Source organism: Atractosteus spatula, chromosome 8, assembly GCF_055471065.1.
Source record: "Atractosteus spatula isolate fAtrSpa1 chromosome 8, fAtrSpa1.hap1, whole genome shotgun sequence".
NCBI classification, from domain to species: domain Eukaryota; kingdom Metazoa; phylum Chordata; class Actinopteri; order Semionotiformes; family Lepisosteidae; genus Atractosteus; species Atractosteus spatula.
The window spans coordinates 30,666,592-30,684,840 of record NC_142713.1 but is presented as its reverse complement, the minus strand read 5'-3'; the positions used below and the strand labels follow the sequence as shown (position 1 = coordinate 30,684,840).

General features: G+C 39.8%; 1 protein-coding gene across 1 annotated transcript; it reads left to right on the top strand.

The window, feature by feature from the left end:
• The first annotated feature begins 16 nt into the window (after positions 1-16).
• On the top strand, positions 17-16,310 carry LOC148829398 (stimulated by retinoic acid gene 8 protein homolog). Its single transcript, XM_088922595.1, has 8 exons — positions 17-181; positions 5,378-5,453; positions 5,851-5,932; positions 8,726-8,872; positions 9,735-10,002; positions 12,417-12,478; positions 15,263-15,347; positions 16,236-16,310. The coding sequence occupies exons 1-8, from the start codon at positions 17-19 to the stop codon at positions 16,308-16,310; spliced, it is 960 nt and encodes a 319-aa protein (XP_088778721.1).
• The last annotated feature ends 1,939 nt before the right edge of the window (positions 16,311-18,249 follow it).

Below are 18,249 nucleotides of genomic sequence, written 5' to 3'. Positions count from 1 at the left end.
TGTCCTGCAGGGCGCGATGGCGAGCCAGGGTGCAGGCCGAGGTGCTCATTGCGCGGCGGCGGGGGATCCCCTGAGGACACGCCGGCGTCTCCTCCAGGCGCAGCAGCGAGCCACTTTGGCAGGGCTGATCGACACCCTGAGGAGCGTGGTCTTTCCTGCTGCCAGGAAGAACCCCAGCAAGGTACTGTACGTCTGCTGCCCGCCCTTACTGTCAGGAGACATTACCGTACACGAACACGAGCGATGCTGTACGGACACTGTTTACACTGTGACATGTTATTAATGTGTTAATAACGTGTTATTAACAAGTTATTAAGAGAGTGATTAACCAGTAAATTATGTGTAGTTACACTTAATGTAGTATTAGCATGCTATTACAACAGACATAGTTACTGTTAGAATCATTTATTTTTTTCCTCTTTTCTAAGTACAGTCATTACTGAATGAAAAGTGGCCCCATTAATGCTCTGATTTGAGCACAAGTGGCAAAGCCATATAATTAGACCCTGGTGTGTCAGTCTTCTTTCTGTAAGACCATGGCGGCTCATAGCCATTCTTGGCCTAGCTCGCGAAGTGGCAGTAAGTCATTCCCACCTGTTTGCTGTTAAATCGGTACGTACCTTGTTTCTACAGGGTATCTAAGACCTGATTTGCCAGTCATCTATGCACAGTCTCAGAGAGTTCTGTCTCTAGTCTCGGCTTTCCTGGTTTATCTGTGGCGGAGCGGTGGCTCTAAGGCTAAGGATTTGTGCCTGTGGCTGGAAGGTTGCCGGTTCAAATCCTGCAGCTGACAGAGGAATCCTACTCTGTTGGGCCCCTGAGCAAGGCCCTTAACCCCAGCTGCTCCAGGGGTGTGGTATAAATGGCTGACCCTGGGCTCTGACCCCAAGCTTCTCTCCCTGTCTATGTATCTCATGGAGAGCAAGTTGGGGTTATGTGAAAAAACAAATTCCTAATACAAGAAATTGTACTGTATATGGCCAATAAAGTGATCTGATCTTCTCCTTGTGTTCTTCGTCTATTCTCAGCTACAGCGCCTGTGTTTTGACTTCTCTTTGGATTTTTCCTACGCTCAGCTTGGTGGTTTTTCTGGTCATGATCTGCATTTGTACCTTGGGTAGACTCCTGGGTGTTTTTTGTGCTTTTTTGTCTCTGCCGGTGCCAAACTCTGTGTGCTAACTGCGTGTTATCTGATCACGGCTTAGACTGCGCTTCCATTCTGTTCTTATGACTGACATCTGCCTGCCTGCTTGCTCCTCCTGGCACTTGGGTTCACTTCACTGCTTTAGGATGATGTTCTTAGTCCAGTAAGAACAGCAATTATTACAAGTATCAGTAATTATGGGTTATTAGTACAGTGCCTTGCGAAAGTATTCGGCCCCCTTGAACTTTTCAACCTTTTGCCACATTTCAGGCTTCAAACATAAAGATATAAATTTTTTATTTTATGTGAAGAATCACCAACAAGTGGGACACAATTGTGAAGTGGAACGAAATCTATTGGATTTTTGAAACTTTTTTAACTAATAAAAAAATGAAAAGTGGGGCGTGCAAAATTATTCGGCCCCCTTGCGTTAATACTTTGTAGAGCCACCTTTTGCTGCGATTACAGCTGCAAGTCGCTTGGGGTATGTCTCTATCAGTTTTGCACATCGAGAGACTAAAATTCTTGCCCATTCTTCCTTGCAAAACAGCTCGAGCTCAGTGAGGTTGGATGGAGAGCGTTTGTGAACAGCAGTTTTCAGCTCTTTCCACAGATTCTCGATTGGATTCAGGTCTGGACTTTGACTTGGCCATTCAAACACCTGGATACGTTTATTTGTGAACCATTCCTTTGTAGATTTTGCTGTATGTTTGGGATCATTGTCTTGTTGGAAGATAAATCTCCGTCCCAGTTTCAGGTCTTTTGCAGACTCCAACAGGTTTTCATCCAGAATGGTCCTGTATTTGGCTGCATCCATCTTCCCCTCAATTTTAACCATCTTCCCTGTCCCTGCTGAAGAAAAGCAGGCCCAAACCATGATGCTGCCACCACCATGTTTGACAGTGGGGATGGTGTGTTGAGGGTGATGAGCTGTGTTGCTTTTACGCCAAACATATCGTTTTGCATTGTGGCCAAAAAGTTCGATTTTGGTTTCATCAGACCAGAGCACCTTCTTCCACATGTTTGGGGTGTCTCCCAGGTGGCTTGTGGCAAACTTTAGACGAGACTTTTTATGGATATCTTTGAGAAATGGCTTTCTTCTTGCCACTCTTCCATAAAGGCCAGATTTGTGCAGTGTAAGACTGATTGTTGTCCTATGGACAGACTCTCCCACCTCAGCTGTAGTTCTCTGCAGTTCATCCAGAGTGATCATGGGCCTCTTGGCTGCATCTCTGATCAGTCTTCTCCTTGTCTGAGCTGAAAGTTTAGAGGGACGGCCAGGTCTTGGTAGATTTGCAGTGGTCTGATACTCCTTCCATTTCAAGATGATCGCTTGCACAGTGCTCCTTGGGATGTTTGAAGCTTGGGAAATCTTTTTGTATCCAAATCCGGCTTTAAACTTCTCCACAACAGTATTACGGACCTGCCTGGTGTGTTCCTTGGTCTTCATGATGCTCTCTGCGCTTTCAACAGAACCTTGAGACTATCACAGAGCAGGTGCATTTATACAGAGACTTGATTACACACAGGTGGATTCTATTTATCACCATCAGTCATTTAGGACAACATTGGATCATTCAGAGATCCTCGCTGAACTTCTGGAGTGAGTTTGCTGCACTGAAAGTAAAGGGGCCGAATAATTTTGCACGCCCCACTTTTCATTTTTTTATTAGTTAAAAAAGTTTTAAAAATCCAATAGATTTCGTTCCACTTCACAATTGTGTCCCACTTGTTGGTGATTCTTCACATAAAATAAAAAATTTATATCTTTATGTTTGAAGCCTGAAATGTGGCAAAAGGTTGAAAAGTTCAAGGGGGCCGAATACTTTCGCAAGGCACTGTATATACAGTATAGGTTATAGTTACTGGGGTTCTTCAGGTAATTATATTAACTTACAGTATGTTGATGAAATTGAATTACCCAGTCATCCAGCCTCTTCATCTACAATCCAGGGTCGCGGGGGAGCCGGTGCCTATATTGGCAAGCAGCAGGCGCAATACAGGACATGAGCTGCTGTCATTATATTTGGTCAAAAAGATTTTTTTGTCCCTCAGAACATTTTCGATTGCTGGTGCTGGAATACTGGCTCAATGAAAAAAATGCTATACGGCTACACTAAATATAGCATGTATTTTATATTCAGATTGTAAGATATTGTTAATTATATGTTTAGGTAAATATACTGTTACAGGGGGCTGTTAAAAATTAAGATTCTGACACCAGCTTGCTATGCAAGCAAATAATAAAGATGAATAATTTGTCTCTCCTGAAGTCAGGGATTACAGAGTTTTACAAAACCATGAGTCCTTTCTCTGAGCAAAGCTCTGATGATAGAGTAATAATCAGGCCCAAATCAAAAGGCAATATAAATATTTTTTAATGACAGTGTACATTTGTGCAATCAGTGGGTTTCAGAGTCCTTGTAGACCTTGAGAATTCTAGAACCTGACCTAAAATCTAAATATACCACAAAATGGCCAAGTAGAGAAAACCTATGTTCTACCCCAAAAATATGTGCTCTGCTCAGAACTAAATCTCTCTCTTAAAATTGGAAGCCCACAAGTGAATGGAAGCCTGTGTAGGAGTTCTAACAATACATCACTAACACGGAGAAAACAGGTTTAGACTAAGGAGTCCACAGTAAACATACTGTGAATCAGGATTTCCTCAAATTTGATTTCCAGGTTGGTTAGAAAAAGTGACTCTGTTCAAGAGTGCAGCTTCAGAGATGCTGAGTGGTGATGATAAGGCCTGTTGTCCTTTTCTTTCCTTTCTTGTGTCTTCCTGTCTTTTCCTTTCTGGCCCTGAGCATAAGCTATGGTCCTCCCGAGGAAGGGCCCATCACTATCGGATGTGTGTTCTTTAATAGGTGGAGTTAATGATGTACTGTGAAATTAATTAACCCGTGTAAATGATTAAGGAACGCCCTTTGATCATGTGTTTCTTCTCCCGTGTTTGCATGCCTCCTACGCCAACAGCATCTGAGTAAATACTGACGGACAATAATAATAATAATAATAATAATAATAATAATAGTTGTTTACACTTATATAGCGCTTTTCTGGACACTCCACTCAAAGCGCTTTACAGGTAATGGGGACTCCCCTCCACCACCACCAATGCGCAGCCCCACCTGGATGATGCGACGGCAGTTATAGTGCGCCAGAACACTCACCACACATCAGCTAGCAGTGGGGAGGAGAGCAGAGTAATGAAGCCAATTCACAGAGGGGGATTATTAGGAGGCCATGATTGGTAAGGGCCAATGGGAAATTTGGCCAGGACGCCGGGGTTACACCCCTAGGTGTAACAATAACCATTGTTCACACCTTCTTAGTAAGGTAATCAAGCTGGGGGGTGCAAACGGTCACAACAATATGTTCCTCTAGTAACACTATATAAATAACATTTACTTCAGACTAAATTCAGACAAAAACTGCAATATCATGTGAATAACAAAAATAATGCAGCACATGTGCTGGTAACTATGGTAACAGCTATTATCTGAGAACGATCAAGATAGAGATTTTAAATGTGTTTCTTTTAATTATGATCACATTCACTTTGCTTTAATAATTTTAGAAAACCAGAAAAGTTGATGGAAACCTGCAATAGAAAAATCAGATAAACTTCTGTTGTTTTATGCAAGGCACCAGAAAGCATTTCTTTTTATTCTGTGATTTTGTTCATATCGAGTCTGAAATATTTGCTGAGTGTTTTATGAAAATGATGGGCTGCTTTAGAATGTGTTGTGTCTCTGTTTTTATCATTGCCTTGATTTCATATTCCTCCCACAGAACCAGCCTGTTTTCCTTGGGAGGTAAGAGTCCTGCACACAAACCTGCTCGGGGCTACACTTGCTGCTCCAGTCTCAGATGTGGTCTTCACATTTTGGGGTACTGCACAGCTTTTTTTCAAAACTTCACGGAAGCAGTGTGGCATGCTGGAGCCCGTGGTCCTGACTAGGATGGTGTAATGGCCTTCAGACCACATAGTGTGATCCAGGGACATTTTTGCAATTGGTGAGAAATACAAAAAGTCTTCCAAAACTTCATGGTGGAGAGCAGGAAATGGTAATGGGATATTTCGGGTGTAGGTTTAAATATTCTATACACACATATATTTCATTGCTGCATGAACATTAGGAGTTCTTCGCACAAGCTCTAGGTACAGTAAATAAGGTGAAACGAGTGTCATCTGTCACTGCTGTGTAATGCTTGTGTGTTTCTCAGTGGCAGGTCCTGCATCGGGCAAAGACATTCCTCCAGCAGCAAGAAGCCCACCTGAATGAACTGCTGAAGATGAAAGGTCAGGTAAAAACCTGTAGAGAGAGGGATAAAAGAGCTGGTCTTATTTACTCGTTTTCCCCCAGTTTTCAGTACACAGCACACGGATGCCTTGGCATTGTAAAAGGTGCAGTGATGTCATTACCTCTTGGATGTGTGGTTTTGCACGTACTACATCATGCATACAAATGTATCTCAACGCCTGTGGTTTTCAGTGACACCGAGGCAGACGAAGGGAAAGTACTGTACAATAGTAGAACTCCTGACTAGTACACGCTGCGCCAGTAAGGCCATTCCAGATCCTCTGCAAGGGCCCCTGGTGTCCGTGTCAGTCAGGTCAATATTTAAATGTGAACACTCTAGTGATTAGTGACAGTGTTCACTCTGAATAGACGGTTGTGTTGTCTGTGTTGTTGCAGAGGTATTCCAGATGGACGATGGAGGGCCATACAGTGTGGAGGAAGTGAGAGAAGAATATCAGAGGTTTTGTGTTCTCTGCAGGTATGCTCGCAATGAGCGTTAATGCACCCATCCTCCACTAAGTGGCAGCATCTGTCCACTGTCCAGCGAGAAGGCTGGCCCTTGTAAACAACAGTGTGAAGTTTTATCTCTTTGTTTACTTAGTTGCATAAAGTAAGTTGTGTTTTGAAGTTTCAGAAAGCAAACCATGCTTTTCTAATGAGTGTAATCATCAAAACTTTAATTTAACTTCTTGGAAACAAAAAGTATCAGAGTGTTATTTGACCTATGTTTCTTCTAAATGCTGTTCTGATTACTTTGCAGACTATCCTTCTTAAAAGTAATCTGCTTTTGTCATCTTTTTTGTATCATTAATTCTGCAAATTGGTTTATGTTAATTGCAAGCATTTTTTGTAACATAACATTAGTACTGCTTCATCAGTCTCAGATGTAAATGTAGCATTATCAAAATTCTTCAGTTTGCTATCTAAACTCTTTCTTTTCATATAAAAATTGATTAATTATTTATGTATACAAATCTGTTTTAAAATAGCAACAATAAAATCAATTTTACATAATCGGATGACAAAAATGATTAGAATTACACGTTTTACTTATGTCATTTTATTTTTCTTAAATTTCTCTTTAATTTATCTAAACATCTGCACCCTTAATTAATGTCCCTTTAGCGGATCGGCAGTAGCATTGCCACCTCTTAGCCTGATCCAGTCAGGTCTCAGAAGCCCGGCAAAGCTGGGCCTGGCAGTACTGGGTTGGGAGACTTCCAGTGAGAATCAGGTTGCTGCTGCCAGTGGTGCTGATGGACCAAACTGGTGCTCCAGCTTGCTGACATGGGCTGTTGTGCTATAGGGGGTGTCGTTCCTGTGTTCCTGACAGCTTGACCATTAAAGCTCCCAAGGCACATTTTGAAAGAGAAGGATGTTAATCTTGTTGTCCTAGTTAAATTGCACTCTGGGCTTGTACAATCATCCAAAAGCTCCCCCTAAGAATTTCTCATGTTCCTCATCTCTACAAGTCATGTTGTGAAGCTGCTGATAAATAATAGCGGCTGTGCATCATCCTTGGTGCTGCATTTCAGTGCTGAATGAATTAAAGTAATAAAGTATCCTTCTGTAACTACAAGAGCTTTAGGATCCTTCTGGATTCTCATGAAAGGATTAGTATAAATGCAAGAAATTAATTAAAACAGTTAGTTCTTTATTTTTGTGTTCTTAATTTGCATGTTTTTGGTTTAGCACACCTAAAGAATATATACCACTTAAATGAAGATGCTATCAACTGGCCAAATCCACAGTCAGCAGTGTGGTCAGTGGTGTTGGATGCAGTACATGCTCTGCATACACAGACGTGTGTTGGGATGAATAGTGGCGCACAGGTGGGCGAGAGGCACACAGGCAGCAGGGCTCCGCTGGGCTCTGACTGTTCTTCCATTCGTCTCCCGATTGTTCAGGCTTACGAAATAACAACATCGTATTTCTATTGTATAAATTTCATAGAATCCTAAAACAAAGTAAGCTACTGTGTGAAAAAAAAGCAAATAATTTGTGAACAAACCCGTTCATGTTTTAAAGTAATATACATTAAGTAAAACAAATACAACAGTTCACAGTTAATAACTGGTTAATAAAAAGCAAATAAAAAAATGATAAGTAATGTTACTTTCAGTAGTTAATGAATTTTTTAAATAAGCAGCTTTTGAATGGCTCGCTAAGAGTAAAAGAGCTGAAGATAGTTGCACAGTCCAGGTGCAGTATCTTAACAATATTTTAACTTTTTGAAATAGTGCCTTCTAGATGTACTTGTGTGTAATGTGTGCCAATTCGCATTCATGCAAAAGAAACTTTTTATATTGTGTTAAAGTATCTTCTGGTTATATGTATATTAAAATAATATAAATATTTGTTTTGTAAAATGCACATTTTTAATCATTTAGTAATTTTTAAGACTTTTTCTCTTTCTTTGTCTACTTGAGTTTTATGTGGAAGTATTGGGTCTCTGGTAAAGAGAATGTCACATCAAGATGTGAGCCAGGGGGCACATAGGCATACAGATAATGTTTCTCCAAGGTGGTTAAGCTTATGAGGATCTCCTAGTGAAGAGATTGCTGCACACATGATTTGCTGTTTGATGTCTGTAGACGTTGTGGAAAAACGACTTTTTTTCAAGCCAACTGTTAGTCTCTGAAACTCATTTCGATTTAATTTAGATGTTTGCAGATGTTAGAACATGTTTGCAGATGTTAGATGTTTGAAACAAAAACAGTGTGAAACTGAAAAAAGTTGTTAGGTCCATTGCACCTTTTCAAAAAAGCATGCTGGGATGTAGATATGTTGCGCAGATCAGTGCTAAAATAGCAAAGCATCATAATGCAGGTAATGTAAAAGAATTGTGAGAAAACAAAGCAATATAAAAATCGATTGAAAGAGGTACATAACCTGCATAATTATGCCACTATTAATAAAGACACTGAGCAGTAATTTTCCAGAAGCTGATTAGCAGTAATCTTGGAGTACTCTGTTACTTTACATTTGTGAGTCCAGGGCTGGTGCCGAATGAAGTGCCATCTCCCTGTTACAATTGTCTTTCAGATGAAGTCATTTCAGCTTCAGCTTCACTTTGTTACTTTGATTAGTGGACAAATAGTTTTCAGAAAGCCATGTGAAGTATTTCTCCAGGAGTACATTCTAATGTGACATGATATGTTACTTGACACAGTCATACACATTTTTGCCTTCAGTTATATATTTTAAGTTCTCATATTCTGAGCATTATTAATTGTGCAGTCTTCTTTAAGGATTTGGTTGTCTCCTTTAGGTCTGACCCCGAAGAGAGATCGGTATGGAAACAGCATTATGACGCCTGGGATTCACCAGGGCCTAATAAAGAAGAAATATCAGACAACACCTTTGAACTCTCACAGTCTTCAAGTGCTTCTTTTCCCAGTATTGTAGAGTTTGAAGGGTAGGCACAGCTCAGACGTGAATTCCTTTGTACATTATTGAGGATCATGTATCCAAACAGTGCACTGTATGTATTGTTTAATGTAACACAAATCATGTTTTTATGCTTCTGGTGACATCAATATTTACCTCTGACCCTATGCCTCAGAGGCTTTTGTTGGTGTTGTTTTATAAGAAGTGCTGTAATTTAAGTAACCTAAGAAAACTTCCACCTGAAGTGTGGCCACTGACAAACAGTACGAAGCCCATTTGGTTTCTAGTTTGTGGTTGATCTGAAGATCTCACCCAGTTGTGTCCTGAAGGATGTCCGCTTCATGTTTACTTGTCACTATTAACAATATTGTGTTTGTCAGCAACAAGGCAATATTAGTTATTTTTCCAGAATATAAGTTTCTCTCTTTGTATTATTGTATACCTACATACTGTACAGTATAAGCTCTTGTTACTTTTTTAGAAAAAATCAGTACCAGGTTACAAATTACCTTGTCATTAAATTGTGCATTTCAAAATTATCCTGCTGTTGCATTATAATATAGTGTTCTAATTTTGAACATTGGAATGTAATCTATAGTGTGCTGTTTTTTTGTTTAGTGTTTGGCTTTTAAATTAATGGGTTCATAATGAGAGATGAAAAGATTAGCAGCAAATTTGTGTTTGGGGAAGTCATCCGGTTGTAGAAGGTATTAAGCTAACTGCTTGATTTCTTCACTGTTCCGATGGTACAAAAATAAGGATCCTGGTATTGCACAGTGAGTCTACTTTTGTGACTTCATTCATATTTATGCTGTGATAGCTTTGCTGGAGAAAATGACACACAGCAGCTTCTCCTGTTTTGTACTGAGGCTGTGCACTTTGCTCTGCAGGTACCTGCTCTTCTACAGACAGACTGTGGACTTGCTTTTGAAGGGCGGGGTGCTGTCTCCGGAGCAGGCCGGCCTGGCCGTGGTGTCGGAGGCCATCTCGGGGCTGTGGGAGTGCCTGCCAGGACAGCGGAGGGCTGCCTTCCAAAGCTACAGTCTGGGGCGGGAGTCCTCCGTCTCCCTGAACCTGCTGGGCGAGCCACTTCTCCAGGGCTCCCCGCCCAGCTCGTGTCAGCTAAGGAGCCAAGAAGGTTCATTGTCATCCGAAGAGGTAAACGGTTTTCACTTCTGTTAACCACTCTGCACTGAATGAGTGTGAGGTATCATAGCTTATGGAAATGAAAAGAAGCTGGTTGGTTGAATTGTGGAAGGGGTACACCTTGCCCACGATATTCCTGTGTCAACAGCACTTACCAGCTTTCTCTAAAATTATGCACCCGTATGTCGGGCTTTGATTAAAGCACAGGGTATCAAAGTCAAGGTTGGGCGTACAAAGAGATAAGAATGCAAGAAAGTGCAAGAGGAGTCCATTCCACAAACCCATCTAGCTTTGATTTGTTAGTAGCTAATTGATCAAAGGATTTTAATCTTGAAAAAAGCCAGGAAATCAGCTTTGACAGTATGGTTTGTCCCTGACACAATTTTTTAAAATAAAAATTGGTCTCCTATTCCCTGTCTTAATTGCTTTTCCCCTTAGTTTCAGTGTGTCCACCACTGGATTCTTCAGAACTTGAAACTGTAGACGATGTGCAGTGGATAGGCTTTGTCAGTTCCTCTGAAGGTTTTGAATAGTGGAATCAGGCCTCCTCATAGTTCACTCTGTTAAAGACTTAAATGATTCTGTTCTTTTAGCCAGTCAGTATAGGACTTTCTTTGAGCTTGGGAATGCATCTGGTCTCTTGCTCTGGGCTTAATCCAGAGCTACAGTAGCTTTTTTAACACAATGACTCTAAATGAGCTCTGCATTTTACAATTGTAACATTACATTCCTGGATGAAACCTCTACACTTACAGTGTATAAACTAAAAATCAGTTTGCTTTTTGTATTGCTTCTCCGACTTGTCTAGGAGATGAAAATGGTGGGTCCTTTTAAGACACAGATACAACACCAAAGTCTTCTTCATATGTAACTTCTTCAGGCTCAATGTTTTGTAAATGTATAATGTTTTCTGCTATCTGCATGTACAGTGCCCACCAAAAGTATTGGGACTGTGAAACTAAAGTATGAGTGTCGCTTCGATTTCTAATAACAATCCAAAAGTAAAATACCTAAGTATTTTAGTTTTTAGTAAAGTCAATTCAGTTCTCGGATAATTTAAAGAAATTGATAGTGTTGACTTTATTTTAAAGGAGCAAAGTATAGGAATTGTCTCCTGATGGTCGGGTGTTTGTAGTTGGGTACTTAGTACACAATATTTTCTGATAAAAGCAAGCAGTTTTGAACAAAATAAAATTACAATTTGGATTATACTAAACAAGAAAGAAACCACTGGTATAATTACCAACCAGCCAAGACCTCCACCAGATTTTTTTACGGACTATAACAGAATCTAGATCACAGTGCAGAGTATTTTGTGCTCCAGTATGTGTTTGATTGCTAAGTGATCATTGTACCTTCCAATGTTCCAATTTAGCACAGTGATAAAGTATTTGTGGAGACACTTCCAGTGTAAAATTTATGAATGATAGGATCTTCACCAACCTTAAACACCTACCTGTATATACAGAGTAGTTAAACAAAATCCCCAAGTTTTACCTGTCACATACAATCTGCTCACAGCTTGTTTGGGTGACTATAAATTTATAATGTCATTTTTTATGGGTAGCCAGGAGGGCATTTCCATAAAAGAGCTGAAAATATCCTGAGCGACAAGATGCCAATTCTTTTTCCAAGCCTAATCTGAAAGCTGATTATCTTTGTCTTGGGGCAGTTTTTTATCTTCAGACTGCAGAAGGTTTAGCTCCCAGAAAGGGAGTAAGGCACTTTGAGCAGACCATATGTTCCCACAGTAGATTTGATCATTTAATCCATGCCATGCTATAGAAATGCCTTGAAAAGCTCCTTCCGTCATTGACAGAACATTTGATACAATTCCCACTGCTGTAGTATTGGACAGTACTGCAGGAGGAGCCTGTTTGTTCTCAGAACCCTCAGGGGTGGAGTTCTGGCATTCTAGCCATCCCTCAAATAGTGTGGAACTGAAAGCTTCCTTCTCCTTAGAGCTCACTGTCCTGCTGTGTAAGCATTCATGGGATTGGACTTTTTTAAACACTCACTTTAATTGCATTTAAACCTTTAAGTGATGAATGCAGCCGTTCTTAGGAAGAGTTGTTATATTCATCCTCCAGAGTTCGTGTCAAATCTTACACAGTTTAAACTAATGTTTTAGGCAGCTATAGCTAGGCGATGCATGGTAAGGTTCCCTTAAGGACGCAGCATCTTGTAATAATAATGCTCCTTCACTACCAAATCAGAATGGTATGACATTACATAACAAATTGTGTCACACAACAAATGTGTGATTCACTTTAATAACCTTTCCATTTACAATTTTGTAAAGAAAGTATTGTGGTTTTAGAGCTTTCAAAAAAATACTTTATATTTAAATTGTTTGCACATCTTTACTGTAAGCTAAGAAGATGAAGTTGCCTTTTCTACTCACTCTATGTATTTATTCATTCAAGGACCTGTTTAAAGATGCTTTTGACTTTATTCGGATGGAAACAGAAACATCCTCTCAAAACAGGTACGGTAACTGCACTTTCCTTTCTCCTGCAAGGTCCTGCCATATTAAAATGCAAACACAGTGTAACTGACTAGTTTTATCAAAGCACATCTTCTCTTGACATTCCCGTTAAAATCTGTTAAAACACCTGCAAATTCTGAAAACGACAAAATGAGCCAGCGAATATAAAGGAATAGCGCACTTAATATGGCGGTGTTATCTCACCTGGCTGAGGAAATGACAGCGCTGGCTGAAGATCAGCTGTGTCACAGCCCCCTTCACTTAAGAGGACTCCATCACGGTGAGACTGCTGTGTAGCCTGAGAGTATTTATACGTAATGGAGCAGAAGTGCAACATTAGAATCTGACATCCTCCTGAAACTCTGTTACATAAGACATTTCAGCAGTCCTCCCAAATTCTAATAACAACGAAACAATCCAGAGAATACATAAAGAGATAGCGTGCTTAATACTTTAATGTTAAACTCGCCTGACAGAGGATATGATACTATGACAGGGCTGATGGAACATAAGACAGCGAACAGGTAGTATGACTACAGTAGCACTAGCGGCGGCTAGCTTGAGATTGGAACACTGCGGTGGGCAGCAGAAAACACTGTGTTGAGCGGGAAGAGTATCTTAAAGTTAAGTGTACTGATACAGAAATAGGAAGAGAGCTATTATCACTTGCTGAAATTTGCTGCACAGAATGGCTGGGAACGTATGTCATGCGGAACCCCCAAAGGAAGAACAGATTATCAGCTATGCTCACAGACGGAAGCTTTAGGAGGGAGAAGAGCTGAGGGCCGACTTTACACCAGTTAGTCACCAGTCAAGGAAAGGGGGAAAGGGGTGGGAGAAAACCTGTCGCCGTAGCAGCCAGGGCGGCAACTGGGGTGCAGGCACCAGAGCAGACTGGCCCCGTGCACCTGTGCTCACGAGGTGATGTGAGCATTAGTAACCGTGCTCCAGGAGTGAGGAAAGCAGAGGCAAAAGTACACATATTTGCTGGGGTCGTTCTGTAGGTGCAGTGGGTTGAATGCTTGACCAGAAACGGAGAGAAAACAGGGGAAGGAGGAAGGACGGAGCGAGTGGGATTAGGAAAAGAGAGAGGTGGCTAAGTTGTTCTAAGGGAGAGTTGATGACATCAGGAGTGAAAGAAAAGCTGAGATGGCATGGCAGGAGCAGCGCCGCTTGTTTCCCTTGTAGATATTCAGGTTGAGAGAGGCGAGAAAGCGCCTCCGGTCCTTGCTTGTAGGAGGCAAACGCAGTAAAGGGTAATACGGTCTTAGTGACAGCGAGTGTCTCAGAACACACCAAAATGCCAGCTGCTAAAAAAGATGCAAGCAGAAGTGTGTGCACTCAGGGAGTATTAGTATGTTGGGAACAGAAGTGCAACATTAGAATTTGAACTTCTTTTGAACATCTGTCGACACTATTTACAACACCATGACTTTGCAGAGATCAATAAAAGCCTTGCCGGTGCATCATAAATGACTTTGTTCAGGAATGTACTTTATCCCAGGTACCCAGGTTTCAGGAATCTGACGATAATGATGTAGCCCATCACACACACAAGGAAGTGGCTCTGGACTCGTGTATTGTTTTCGTAAATACATGCACACTCTTTAACCTTTCAGTTTATTTGGAATTCTTTATTTTCGACGATGGCACAACACACTGACAAGGGCAGTAAGTGGAAAAAATTGGTATCTTTCCATGGTAGTGAAAGTCTCTTCACATTTTTCTTATAAGAAGCGTCTGGCTTATCCCAGATTGAGCAATTCATCCTAGGCAGAACCCCTTTACAGCACTGGCAAACTGCAAAACACTGCAGAGCACAAGTGTACGCGGTAAGACAGTGCAAGCCATTGAGATCCTTTATGAGTAAAAAATATGCAGCTCTTACAAGAAAAGATTCCTTGGTTAATTATTCACAACTGTCAGATTGAATGGGTCACATACTGTACGTACAAGCAGCGTGTGTGCATGTTTGCGTCTGTGTGTGCCTTGCGATGGACTGGTGGCCCATCCAGGGTGGATCCTGACATGAGCCTGTTGCTTCTTTATTCTATGGAAAACGGCTCTGATTATCTGGAACCAAGTCATAATTTGAACTCAGTAGCTGCAGTGCTTTTTTGTCTTGTGTTTTGTTTTTTGTTTGCAAAATGAAACGTGTTTTGATAGTAAAAGTTTGCAGCTGTGTTCCAAATAAATCAAACACCATTTAGCAGGTTGGCTACATACTCGTAATGCTGAAGTGAAGTGTAGTTAAAATAGCTTACCCCTCCTCATTTTGAAATCTAATACCCCTGTCAAGAGAAATGGACACAGCTGTGAGTCAAGTTACTCTAGAAGGTTTGGACTAAAATGACACTTATTTGAAGTTGACGTTTTCACCAAACGCTATATTCCCTTTAGTATAATAATGTGGCATTGATTGTATCTGAGTTTCCTGGCCACAGTTCAACTCTTCACACCGTCATCTTCTAATCAATCATTAAAGCATTATAAAGCATTAACTGCAGATTCCATGAAGGGAGAAGGAAGCTTTTATGAAGAGAGAGAAAATGTCAGCATGGAAAGTCTTAAGACATGGACATAATTGGCAGAAACCTCAGGCTGCATATACTGTACATGTATTCTATATTTTCTTATTCAAATTCAAATACGTAGCTAAGATGTCAGAGCACCTGCTGTAGATTGGGTTTTCTAATTAAGCGTCTTAGAATAGAAGAAAAGCTCACCCAACAGCATTTTAAGGTGTGTTGCATACATTACATGTTGTTTTTCTTTCATCTTCAGGCCAGTATTGGAGTCTCTTGACTACAATAGTGTTGAGGATTTGAGGGAAATCTACAGAGCCATCATAAACTTTGTAAAGGCCCAGGTATGTTTCTGGTGCCACTTTGTGGTGGCATGATTCCATTAAGGATACTTAATGAAGTTTGACAGGTACTTTAAGAAAGCACATCAGTCTACCCTACCACACAAGTGTTGTATTGTTAATTTTCTTAAACATCTTAAACCTTTGCAGACTTGAAAGTGGTCCAAGTTCAGAGAACTGTTTAAAGATTTCTCGAGAAAAGTGTTTCACTGAAACAGTTCATGCCTCCTTTTCTTCCTCCAGAATGGTACCTGCAAAGGTTGGAAGAATTTGGCTAAACAAATTTTTACCACAATCTGTTTGAAATTTCAGAAGAGAAAGCAGATTTCATTCTGAAGTTGCCTTAGGCAGTGGACTCATAATATGGCATATTGCCTTTTTTTGTTAATCCTAGCATATGCACTGCATTTAGAATTAATTGAATAGTTACTGTGTTAGTCTGCTTGTCTGCATACATCTCTGAAATTAATCTTTTCTTATTGAATCTTATGCGATATTAGCATATGATGAACTTCCACAAAAATCAGCAGACATATTGCAGAAGTTTCCTTTTCCAAGCGAAAGAAAGTTACACTAGTGATACTGGCACCAAAGGTACAAGTGCAGTATTGCCATTTATCAGCTACTTGTTCTTATCTCGTTGATTTGATCCCAGATACATTTTTTATCTCAATTTCTGACCTTTCCAATATTAATACTGTATCAGCATATCAACAACTGTACTTCTCCCTAACTAAAGGTTAACTACTGTACTTATTCAGGGTGCCAACCTCAGTTATGTACCTTACTAAAACATTCTAGCAGTATTTTCCTTTAGATTATTTTATATTCATTTTATAAATCTAAGTAATATTCCTAATATGACTTTTTAAACCACTTTCATTCATACAGGAACTACTGCAGACTGAAGATTCAGAGAGTCTTTTTCTGAGATGTACTGAGACATTTGACGATGATGACCTTTGAATGTTTTTTGGAAGAAATAAACTTCCATTTGTGATGTTCAATTTGTATTGTGTTTGAAAACAGTCAAAATGATTGTATATGTTTTGTACAGCACAAAACCATTTTTTTTAGTTAAATGCTGCTAAGTGACAAAACCTTGAAAAGCCATGAGATAGTACAGGCTGGTGAGATTAGATCTCTGCTCATCAGTCATGCTGAAATGTCACATTGTGAGCATGCATGTTCTGTAAATAAAGTTTTTATAAATTCTTTGTTATTCCTCATTAAGTGTTTTTAGTTCATTCTGGCTGCTTGTTGTCAGACATATGTCATTAATGATTTCAGTTTTGCTTTAATTGTCCCATAGGTTCAACATCAGCTTTTTAAGAACTAAGATTTGCAGGTGTTGGTTAACAATGCTGTCAAATATCAAATACAGATGTTTGTGTACTTGTGATATACAGTGATGTGAGAATTAGTAGCAAAAAAGCAAATATAACACCTGCTGCACGTTTTGTTAAATTAGTTTTGATTTGTACTGTGAGTGCTTTGATTTATTTTTATGATATTTGTAATTCTTAAGGTGTAGACAGAACTACAAGGCACGAATGCCCTTTTATCATATCCAACATGTAGCTCATTGCAGGAGAGGGCTATTTTTAAGTTATGATGATTACAGTATTTAATAGTGGATATATATATTTTCTTATACAGTATACTGTATATTACTGCAGTGGATAGCAATCTTTAAGTGATTATTTCCTATAGAAACTTCACGTCACTATTGCGGGATATGCTTTTCATTGGATGTCTACTGAAATTAAAAGAACAAAGGTGAAAATAGAACAGAGAAAAGTACAGAAGACAGCAGTACTTCAGGGATTTCTATAAAATCATTTTAAACAACATACATCTATTTGCTAAACCACTTTATCCAGTACAGGGTCATATTAAACACAGCAGGCAGGGTACACCCCGGACGGGATGCAAGTCCACTGCAGGGCAAACACAGACAATTTTTTGTGAATACTTCTGTAACCACAGTAGAATAGTAATTTTTTAACCTCAAATATCAAGAGCATCTTGCTCCTGGGTAGCTGAGAAAATTGCGTCACAATCTAGTGATACGATGGCGAACAACAGCCAGATATACAGGGAGAGGGATCAGGAGGCTCTAGTATCAGTACTGGAATGGTGATGATGAAGATGAGGATAAAGTAGTGGCAGCAAAATGGAAACAAATACGGTGTAAGAAAGCAAAGTCCGATCTTTGAAAGTACAGTGATAGCGATCTCCATTTTAGGAGAGAGCAAAGTGAATGTTGAGGGTACGGAGCCAAATCACTTCTTCACATGCCCAATTACTTCTGCTCTGATTGATGTAACTGCCTATTCCTAAACTTCTGTGCATTCCACAAAGAGAAAGAATATCAAATAATTTAAAAACATTTCTGTGGGATAAAATTGGTAATATCCTAAAAACATGTATGTCTCCTGGAGATCCATAAGGTACTGGCATACCAGTGAATGAAGGACTTTGTCTGGACCTGACTGCAAATGCACCTCCTGAAGTCAGGATTAGTGCAGGGGAATTATTGGCTAAAGGTAACAGGAGGGACAAAACAACAATTAGAAACTGCTAAAATGCTTTTTCTACACAGAAAGTAAGTACAGTTGCACACAGTGTCTTCAACCATTGTATCCTTAATGGTTTTTCAAATTATACCACTTGCTGTCATTTTTGTATATTTATGTACCTGGGTAATTTTGTTTCCTGCAAAAAAAAAATAACATCCATTGGAGCATTATCAATCGTTTAGTTTTGCACTTTACATGTTTATTTCTCAAAATAAAATAAAAAAGACATTCATTCTTGTGATTTTCAGCTGTTTGCTGTTGCATGATGTTCACTCATTTGGAACAAGAAGAAGCTTCTTCAATTTTGCTCTTAAAATAACTTG